The sequence below is a fragment of the Notothenia rossii genome (assembly GCF_949606895.1).
Source record: "Notothenia rossii genome assembly, chromosome: 6".
Classification (NCBI taxonomy): Eukaryota; Metazoa; Chordata; class Actinopteri; order Perciformes; family Nototheniidae; genus Notothenia; species Notothenia rossii.
Window position 1 is genome coordinate 28,160,772 of NC_136909.1, and position 10,649 is coordinate 28,171,420.

At 40.4% G+C, this 10,649-nt stretch overlaps 1 protein-coding gene across 12 annotated transcripts in view; it reads right to left on the reverse strand.

Annotated features, from left to right (window-relative positions):
- The window catches only part of LOC307042533 (coiled-coil domain-containing protein 158-like), a 46,315-nt gene extending 35,668 nt beyond the window's left edge, over positions 1-10,647 (reverse strand). For 9 of the 12 annotated variants that reach the window (XR_013809142.1, XR_013809143.1, XR_013809144.1 and 6 more), the window contains exons 1-19: positions 10,013-10,647; positions 9,839-9,896; positions 8,402-8,550; positions 7,887-8,056; positions 7,666-7,775; positions 7,279-7,588; positions 7,117-7,172; positions 6,901-7,011; positions 6,679-6,760; positions 6,385-6,480; positions 5,892-6,044; positions 5,556-5,780; positions 5,238-5,406; positions 4,131-4,283; positions 3,673-3,785; positions 1,921-2,079; positions 1,317-1,409; positions 802-912; positions 265-392 (exon numbers count right to left, since the gene is read on the reverse strand). Coding sequence is in view for 9 of the 12 variants with exons in the window: in XM_079686475.1 (XP_079542601.1) it covers positions 265-392; positions 802-912; positions 1,317-1,409; positions 1,921-2,079; positions 3,673-3,785; positions 4,131-4,283; positions 5,238-5,406; positions 5,556-5,780; positions 5,892-6,044; positions 6,385-6,480; positions 6,679-6,760; positions 6,901-7,011; positions 7,117-7,172; positions 7,279-7,588; positions 7,666-7,775; positions 7,887-8,056; positions 8,402-8,550; positions 9,839-9,896; positions 10,013-10,142 (2,576 nt within the window). In the remaining 3 variants the exon portion in view is untranslated. The other 3 variants (XM_079686476.1, XM_079686472.1, XM_079686473.1) reach the window with 3 other exon arrangements.
- Positions 10,648-10,649: the final 2 nt, after the last annotated feature.

The following is a 10,649-nucleotide window of genomic DNA, read 5'->3' on the forward strand; positions in this document are numbered from 1 at the left end:
TTTTTTCCTTTAAATTCATTAATTGTTAATTGTGCGTAATGTAAAAAAAAACTAGACAGGGTCAACAGCCTGTATGATCTACAGTAGTACAGTAAAAGCCGTGAAAGTGTGGGTAACGAATCCACTCAAGTATACAGCCCCCCTCCTCCTCAACTCTAAATGACTTCCTGTTCACTTAGTAGCATCACATGATTTTCAGATGTGACCTAAGCTAGCCTAAGAACCAAGCTAATCCTCGCAGTGTGGGAACGGAGCCAGGCGTACAATGTGGTTCTGTGCACTTTCTCCGGCGCAGACCTCCTCCTGTTATCGGTGTGTGGTCTGTGCTTCCCTGAAACCGCTCCTCGAAGCCCTCTGACCAGAGACCTGAGCTCTGGGGAGGGGCTTTCCTGCTGGAGGACAGAAAGACAATGTCAACCCAGTGCAGTTGTGATGTCTATATTACAAAAAGCTGGTCTGATAAGCTTGTATTTCAAACAGAGGAAAGAGCGGATAAAGCATTTCTGTGACAATTAGCAAGAAGTTCATTTATTCTGAAGTCAGTAGTAATATATACAACTGAATGACAGTTTAGGACAAAACCACAAATAGTAATAGGTGCTTTTTTTTTAGATGATTAATATTGAGGTTTTATTGCCTGGCCACAGGAATGTGATGGTTTGCATGTTTTTGATTTAAAGGTTGAGCAGATGTGCTGAGCTTGTGTCTGTGCAGCCAAATAAACAATGAATCACACATTCACTGGATGGGCTGGAACAGTTAGGGATAGGCAGGCAAGATATAAGAAGTTCCTGAGTGTACCGTGATCTGGGCGTTGGAGGCATGCTGGGAGCAGGGTGGAGCAGGGATTGCAGATGGGGAGTCCAGGACAGGTGGATGCACATTCAGAGCTGTGTTTTGACCTTGGAGCTCCTATTGAAAAGATAACATTGGTTATAAGGAGCTCAGATGTAATGAAGCTCTCAGAGTAAGTCTGATTAGGTCAAACAGATTGTTGTGCTTTTATTTAGGTCTTAATTTGTGTATGTATAAATGTGTCTTTGATTGTATATATATAGGTATATACATATTTGCATAGTGCATACATATTTTTATATATATTTGTTTTTGTATTGTGTGGGAAACGGTATTTCAATCCCTCTGTCTGTACACACAAACTGAAAGATTGACAATAAAGTTGACTTTGACATGTATGATGAAAAGAAAACAGCAAAACATTCGATAAAAGTATGCTTTTTACAAATATAGACATACTTTGTATAAGTGGAAATGCCCTAGTCCTTCTCACAAAGACATTTGTCTGTAAACAGCCCTACCTTCAAGTCCAGGGCATGTCGGAGTTTCAGACGGAAATAGTCCTGCTCCTGCAGCTGGATGAAATCTTGACAGTCTGCAAAGCTTTCTGACAACTTCGGAAAGATACAGAGCACATGTAACAGTGATGGTCACAAACAGAGCCAGAACAGGACAGATAAGGTTTTTTATTTACCCGATAACACAAACTAACATTTCATTTTTTGAGTGAAATGATAACTGTGACAAAAATTGATAGTTAAAAAAAGTTCTTCAGATTGTGTCATATTATCATTAAGCTGGTTATCAGCCCATTTTAAAACCTTCTATAACAAATATTTGAGTATTGTATGCTTTAAGTAAATAGCGGACAGTAAATAGGTGATAGTAAATTAGTGGAAAATAGGGTGGGGAATTGAATGCAAGAAAACACAACTAAGTATGTTTTAGCTACTTATCTGCACTTAGAACTGGAAGCCACAAACAGATCTTTGTTGAAGAATGGCACATGTGTAACTTTCACCTGTAACTTTCAACATATATTTCAGGTGTGTGTGTAACCATCCTATCACAGCAGAGGATTTGGTGGTAATGTAATCACAAAGGGAAAGTGTAGATGAGCCCCACCTTGGTAAGGATGGTCTCCAGCTGGCCGATCCGCTCCCTCAGCTGGTTATCTTTGGAGCGAAGGGCCTCCTGCTCAATGCCAAGTTGTTTCTTCTCCTCCCTGACCAAGGTTAGCTCCTGGAGCTGCCGCTGGTTCTCCAGGCTCTGGTCGTGCTTCTCCTGGACACGATTGGGAGGAGAGTAAACAAATTATCTTGGCATGTCAAAAATGAGTTTTATCATGTTTTTGGGAAAGAGTTGTCTGCGTAGAAGATTTGGTGTCCAATAAATAAAACCAGCACTATAAAAAATATGCTCAAAAGACTTGACTTTTCTTTGTTTCTAAAATACATTCACAAATTAAAAATGTATTTAACTTGATCAGAGAAGAATAAGTGAATAATCAATAGAAGTGCTGAACATTAAGGCCCAAATCCAAACCACAGCCTACCCACTCCCACTCCATGGCGGGGTGACACTTGCAGTTTAAGTAGGCTCCCTTCTTTCAGAATGAGAGGGTAAATACAGCGACAAGCAAAAAGAGGAAACAGGAAATTCCGTAACTTTTCATAACAATGGTTTCAAATCATCAATAACAAATAATAACTAATGTCAGGGAATAATTCTGTATACATGTTTACCTTTTGCCCTCTGACGCAGATGCCCAACCTTGGGCAGCCGCTATCTCCCTTAAGGAGGGGCTGCCCAAGCATTTTGTTGTTGTTACCAGTTTATGACCGGGCAACTTCGGTCAGAGATAGTTATTGTTGTGGGACACCTGGAACACATCCTTCTCGGGGTGTAGATGACCCGAGCCATAAGCGACAACAAATGTGATTCAGTGTCCTCAGCTGTTTAGTCTATCTATTGAAGAATGTTGATTATTACACTCTGAACTAGTTCAAACCTGGAACTACAGGAGGGTTCTTCAGAATTGATGTGGCATCTCAACCGTGTGGTCAACTCGTGGCCCGTGACATGTCTTGTGAATTCTCCGGCCGGAGCTCTAAATAAACCGTCAGTGTTTGCCATCAAAGCTCCAGCTCTCCTCGTGTCTCTCTGAGTCCTGACTCCAATTGCTTCAGAAGTTTCCCCCACAACTAACATTAGACTCCAAAACATTTTTAATGGTCTTTTTTGTTGAACTCGTTTTGTTTTAAAATCTAATGTTCATAAGCTGCTTAGTTTGTGCAAAAGTCTGTGTGAATATACAAAACTTGTGTAAGGCACACATTTACAGTTTTTTTGTAGACTAAACACGGGCATATGATCCTAAGTTTATAAAAAACGATAAAAAAAAAATACTATTAACATCTGTTTGTCGATATTAAATGTCTCTCTGGTTTTGCAGTATATCAGTAAATGTTTGCACGGAAATATTTGTAAGAAGTGTGTTTCATCACACACACACACACACACACACACACACACACACACACACACACACACACACACACACACACACACACACACACACACACACACACACACACACACACACACACACACACACACACACACACACACACACACACACACACACACACACACACACACACACACACACACACACACACACACACACACACACACACACACACACACACACACACACACACACACACACACACACACACACACACACACACAGCGTTGAGTCGGTCAGGTAGTGCAGCAGGTGCAATGCAGACTCGCTGTTAGAGGGCTCCATAACCCACTACCACTCAGGTAGGTTGTAGGGGGCGGTTTGGAATTGGGCCCTAAGTGTTTTACCTGGTACAGCTTGTCCATTATCTCCTCCATATGCTTGATTTTGCTCTGCAGGGAGTCGACCTGCTGTCTCCGGGCGGTGATCTCTTTCTGCATGTCCAGGGCTACTTGGAGGCCTACAGTGGAGACAAACCCAGAGGACAGAAGGAGAGCGGGGAAGTGATCAAGCTAGCTAGGAAGTACATCATGCACATATACTCTCAGTACATATAATCAATCACAGAACTTTAATTTTGGCCATGTGTTAGTAGTTACAGGATTATACCTCAGAGTGGAATAGCACAGAGAAGGTTATATAATAATGTTGCAATTTAATCAAATACTTAATTAAATGTTTTGTGCAATAATTAGAGTGTTATCTCGTTACTTCATCACAGACGGAGGTAAATCAGAGGATGTTTCTTCTTTATACATGAGATCTTTTAATTAAGTCTCAGATTAAATGATGTCATGTATCTAACCGTGTCCCTCGGCTCCTTCCAGCGTCCTCAGGGTGCTCCCGACCTGGTCCCGCTCGTCCCGGGCTTTCCGGAGCTGACTCTGAAGCTTCAGCACCGCGCCCTCCTGCTCCTCACTCCTGCAGCTGTGGAGCTGCTGCAGCTCCATATGCTCCTCTGAAACCGAGCCCGCACAAACACACAAATCACATCCACTGAGAGAAATCCACTTTAACACACACAATGATAGAAGGGCTTGGTTGACAGTGAAAACATACCAAACATGGTTCTTTGTTTTTTTTAACACAGCAGGACAAGAGGACCATTTGATTTGGCAAAAAACTGTGAGAGCTGAAGTCTCTCTAGAAACGGCCCAGTGTAATTCCTGGTCAATGAAAATGTGTGGTAACACTAGACTGCAATCCAGATGTAACATTCATATATTAAAGTCCACATGAAATATAATACCGGGATAGTATTTTACCATCCAGGATGACTACCAATTAACAATGTCATTTTAAAAAGGTGAAAACTAATAATTTTATTATCTTCTGTACAATATATCCTAGTTCGAAAATAAGTTTGATAAAAGGTCAAGTTCCAGATCCAGATTTGATTACAATTAAAGATGGAGCTTTATTTGAGTACTTATAATAACAAAAAAAATGTTATGCATATGTCTGATAAGAACTTTGTTGGCTATATGAGTAGATAACATTAATGTCCAAAGCATGTTAGACAAAAGCCTCACACTTGGATAACGCACAATGTATAGTCAATTCATAAACTGAAACAGACAAGCGAGGTTTACATTTTCTTTGAACTGTAAATGTAGATTCTGTTGTAATATGACCTTTATATGTGAGTTTATTTAAGGCTGTATACATACATGTATTTAATAAAAAAAAAATGCTGGGACACTTTATGTATTGTATAACTTGCTGATCGGTTTACCTGCATGTCAGTTTGTTCACGATGTGACCGAACAATCCCAGGAAGACATGTAAGCTGCATGTATGAAAACTATTCATTTATTAATTTAGAGGGAAATTAAGTTATATTTCTTATCTAAATGATGGATATTGATCTTGTTTGTGGTTGATGATACCCATTTAGTAAAGCTCAACTCACGAGTGAGGCTGAGTAACTGCATGCGCAGCAGCTCCAGCTGGATGTTGAGCTGCTTTTTCTCAAGACTTTCCTCCTGGACACGCTGCCTTTGTTCAGCCACAGAGGCCTGTAGCTGCCGCCGCTCGTGCTCTGCAGCAGCATCGGCTGACTTGTGCCAGTCTAACTCTGCCTAAATAAGCATATAGAAAGGAGGAGAGACAGAGAGCGTCAGGTAAGTTATGAAGTTAGGTGGGGGAAGGCTTGATAAGATGTGATAAGGAAAAGCTTCCTTAAGAGATCTCATCATATTTGAATAACGTTTCCCTCCTCTCTCCTGACCCTGAGCTGCTGAGTCTCCATCTTGTGCAGGTTGTGGAGGTTGAGCTGGTTGCTGAGGAGGCTGTTCTCCTGGTGAAGGTTGTGGATAGTGCGGCCGTGCTGCACTGTCATCTGTACGCTGCTCTCTATCATCTTCTCCCTGTCAATCAGCTTCAGCCTCAGTGTCTCTCCTTCAGCCTGCAGGGCCTGGCCTCTGCTTTGGGCCTCCTCCAACCTGACAAGATGCTGGAGAAATAAAGTTTCAGATCAATGAGACTACAAATTAGGCACAGGTTACCAGATCATGTTGTAAAAACCATATGGACTCATAATGCTTGATCTCCTCTAGAACATTACGAGCTGTGCTTCTTGCTGTCTGAGCTGGAGGTCTTTGTGTTTCTCCTCCAGGAGTTTCTGGGATGTCCTCCCCTCCTCCCCGGCCGCCTCCAGCTGTCCTCTCAGGGCCTCCACCTCCTCCTGGAGCTCCCACTGCTGCTGCAAACCACACCTCTGTACAGGATGAAGCAGGAGACATAGTGGGACGATTGTAAACGACCAAAAACAATAATCTTTTGACAGTGGGAAGAAATATGATCTCACAGAAAGGGAGAGAAACTGGCTTGAAATGTCATCTTATTTCCCGTTATTCCAAATTACTAAGGGCTTTCTTCAGTTCTAAAGTTGTACAATAAAATATTTAATTTACAATATTCTAAGTGTTTTTGATGATGGGAAGTTCACCTGACGCCTGCACTTTAAAGTGTTTTCTTCAATGAACACAACACAGGTATCTGTATTAGGACTTTCAGTTTTATAACAATAGAAAAGAGATAGAATGCTAACAAATCACCTTCAGTTGGCCAAGCTGTAAAGATCGCTCTCTCTCACTCTGGGCGTCCATCAGCTGCGACTGAGCCTGAATGAGCTGCTGCTCCAGACGACAAATCTACAATGTCACAAATCAAATCAAATTTCATTTTAGTTTTCATTCTGGTATAGGAGGTAGAATCAGTGCTACTTTTCCATATTGTCTAATCTCCAAACCAAGGTGGATCCATATGGCTGGTTAATAACAACTTGTATCAGCCTCATTATCTCTTTGCGTAAATTATTGCTCTTCATCTTACTGTACATTCTTCCTTACCTGATCTTTGTGGCTGCAGACGGCTGACTCCAGGTCACTGATCTGACCCTGGTGCAGTGATGTCTGTCTCTCTGCAAGTTTCCTGGGTAAAGAAGGTATGTATTATTTATTTGACGCAAATACATTAATTCAGAAAATGTATCATTGTCTGATCATTTATTTAAATAGAAGGAAAACGTCACTGATAAAACAGCCACAAAAGGATTCTGGAAAGATACTTACTTTAGCAGCTCTAACTTGACATTCAGGCTGATGCTGTTGTTTTTGGATGAGGTCAGTTTGTCAGTCAACAGCGCCATCTCCTGGCCAAGACTAGATATCAGGCCTTCCATTCTAGGGCAGAGAAATGTGAACAACGCGGTCACATTCTATTTATAAAATACAATGCTACTCCATTCTCTGTCTCAATCCATACACTGCAGTTCTCCTTTAAATTACCTTTCTCTTTGCTTATTTACTCCACTGCGTCCCTCACTCCCCAGATGGTTAATTGACTGCCAATAACAGAAGAAAATATATTTCAGACATAATAGGAGACAATATGTGAGTCGAAACATAAAGTAAACTGAGCGTGACCTGTAGAGGACTTCTATTACTTACCAAAAAAAGTCTTTCCTGTAGCTCCTCTGTCTCATCATTAAAAATCTCAGTAAACCGAGCAGCCGGTGTTGAACTTGTATGGAAGTTAGGACTGCTGATTGCATTGTCCCCACGTTGTGTCTCCTGATATAACAGTGAGTACATCTGCTCTACATTTTGTTCCAATGCCTCTACTTTTCTGTTAAGTGCCAACGTCTCATCTTCTGTCTCAAGTAGCTCTTGGTCCTTGGCCCTTTTGATGTTTTGGATCTCTTCCAACATGAACAGCATCTTTTCCATCTGACCAACATGTGTCCTTGAATCCTTCAATCTACAAATAAAAAGGTCTATGGGTCAAAGCAATTTAAACACTTATTTAGAGGAGTACAACTTGATCAGTGTCTTTACCTGATGTCAGACAGGCCGTCCTTCTCCTTCTGGACTTTGTTCAACTTAGTCTGCAGGTTCACGATGGCTTTGTCAAACCTGAATGTCTCTTGTTCTGGTTCCTCATGCGTCTGTGTTTGAGAGGGTCAAATAATACATGATACAGGGAAAGCAGTACCAATAATGAATTCAGACCACATCAAACAATTAGGACTCATGGCTTAAAGAAAATGATGATGAACCTTGTTGAGCTGCAGGTCAGACAGCTGTTGAAGAGAATTATCTATTGTATTTTCCAAAACCTTCTTTCCAGGAGAGCTGAAATCTGTTTGGTTTAAAATATCCAGATCACAGACCAGTGGCTGAATCACTGCCTGTTGCTGAGTTGAAAGAATAGAGGAACCTCCATCGTCTGCCAAAAAATCAAAAGATGTTTAAAATAAACACTGTGTATGTTGTGAAAGTTAAGGGCTGGTAAAACATGCGTTTGTGATTCAACAGGTAGATGTGCTGGGCTCTTGGCTTATGTTTCATACTTTTTTTTATAAATACTATGCTCTCAAATGTTTTTTACCCACACATTTGTATATCTAGTAGGAGGATTTATATTTTAGATGAACCTCCAGCTTTACCAAATGTAGTGGTTTCTATTGTGTTGTGTTGTGAAATAAATAAGCCCTTGCTTAACACATTATTTGTTCATCTTTTTGGCTGCTGACACATAAGCAAAATGTTGTGTGACGCTGCTTGCACTCACATTCATTAAACCTGTAGTTGTGGTTGCTCCTTCCTGGTGAGCTGTGGATGCCATATGTGCAGCCAAATCTCTCCAAAGTTTCTTTGGTTGTGGTTTCCACCTCTTCCTGAAGCCTCTGGGTTTCTTTGGTGCGCCTTTCAAGCTCCTCACTGTAAAACAAACAAATCAGAGTTTATAAAGCCCAATATCACAAAACACATTTGTTGCATTGGACTTTACAGATTGACAAACAGTGTCTTTTAACAGTGTTAAAAGATAAATAAAATTACGAGAATTCTTTTTTTTAAAACTAGATAGAACGTGAAATACAAATACAATTGATAAATAATAAAATTAGATAAAATACAATAAAACTATCCAATGTAAGACTCAGGAGGAAAAACATAGGGTCATCTTAGACGTCTCTAACTATAGGCTTTATTAAAAAGGAGGGTCTTCAACACACTCTTAACATTTTGGACACTGTCTGCCTCCCTAATAAAAACAGGAAGTTGGTTCCAGAGAAAGGGAGTTGAACACTCTGACTCCTGATCAGGTTTTGCGGACTCTGGGGACCACTAACAGACCTGCACTCTTGGGACATAGGGCCCTAGAGAGGACTTAAATATATCATTAATCAGGATATATGGAGAATATTACTCGTAGTGATGCCATACCACTGTGGAAACTTCTTTTAAACGTCAAGGAGACAACAATAATAAAGACTTCTCAAGGTCAGGTCAGGGTTACAGTATTATTAGTAAAGTGAGAGGTTATTAAAGTGTAACATCACCCTAGGTCTGAGCCCTGTGCTCTATGCCACCTGTGCCACCTCTGGCGAGACGAGGTTAACATTATTTTTGTATACAATTATTTGTACATACAACTATTTTTATATACAACTCTCAGGACATAGTTCCCAACCTGTTGAGCGAGCATTTGTTTTGCAAGGGTCAGGGCTTATTTAAAACAGTAAATGGTTTGTTGATCCGATTTCAAAAAGCAATTTTATAAAAATTGGTAAGATAAAATCAATGTTCACACCAGCACTTTCTCTTTTAATACATAAACATACCTTTATTTCACAGCTCAGGAACAACAGTAACTCTTTAATGAAATATCACTTGAGTCATCACTTGGTTTTAGTGTTATTTATAGTAAATGCTTCAATGCAGATGTATTTTTGTTAACTTTAAATTATTTGTTTTATTTTTATTTTTGACTACATGTTATGGCGCATTTGTTGTGAGTGACTGTCTTTGAATTACTTGATATCAAGTTAGAAATAGGAGTGTTTACCCTTTGATTGCATGACTTGTAGATCCAATATTAAGACATTACAATTATTATACTAAGGCAGTGGCTGCTCATGAGTTGGTATTGAGGTTAACATAAAATAGGCTGATGGCTACAAAACAGGAGCTATTTTTAGTCATGCATTTAGGCACAATGGTCTACCTCAGTTCATCCAGATTCAAGCTGTTAAATCTCAGCCGACGAGGCGCGTCACGGGTCTCTGTAGAGGAAGTTAAACAAATTACTTGAGGACTAGAACTATTCATAACAAGTTAACAAAATTGGAGGTTTAGCAAGTAAGCCAACACTGGCTTTAGCTTGTTTATTATAACTTACCAGCTGTTCCGGATGGGTTAACGCCTTGTACAACTTTAGCGCCATTGTTGCAAGAAAGTCGAATACTCTGAGGGTCGGGGGACTGAAACCCTGATGACATCTCTTTTAACAATCTCCTCAAAGCTAACATCAACAGCTAGCTAGACAGTGAGTTATCGTTAAGCTATGTTCCATCACCATGGAAACTACATCACTGGCTAACTACTAGCTAGCTTTATGCTATTGATAATTTGCTGTATCGTGTTGGCGTTAAACCCAAACGTAGTTAACATTGTTTGGCTGTCTATGTTAGTCTTGTTTTCCGTTAGGTTAACCTGAAGCTGAAATGATTAGCAAAAGTAACGTTAGCGCCGACACTTTGAAACATTCCGTCAACATCCGCTCCCCCCGTTGTGACGAAAACGTGCACCGGAAAGGCGTTTCCAGCAATGGATGATGGTCATTGTAGTTTATCAGCAGATCAGCAGTTGTTTGTTTATTCAGGGCGGACCCTCTCTTTTCTGCAGGGATTCAGGGATCGTTTCTTTTAACATTCACTGCACAACATTGCATCAAAATGGAAGCATGAAGTATTAAGAGGTGCAATTCAGTTGCATCGCTTTTATTACCCTGCACGTCTGCGGCTTCTCGGCAAGGT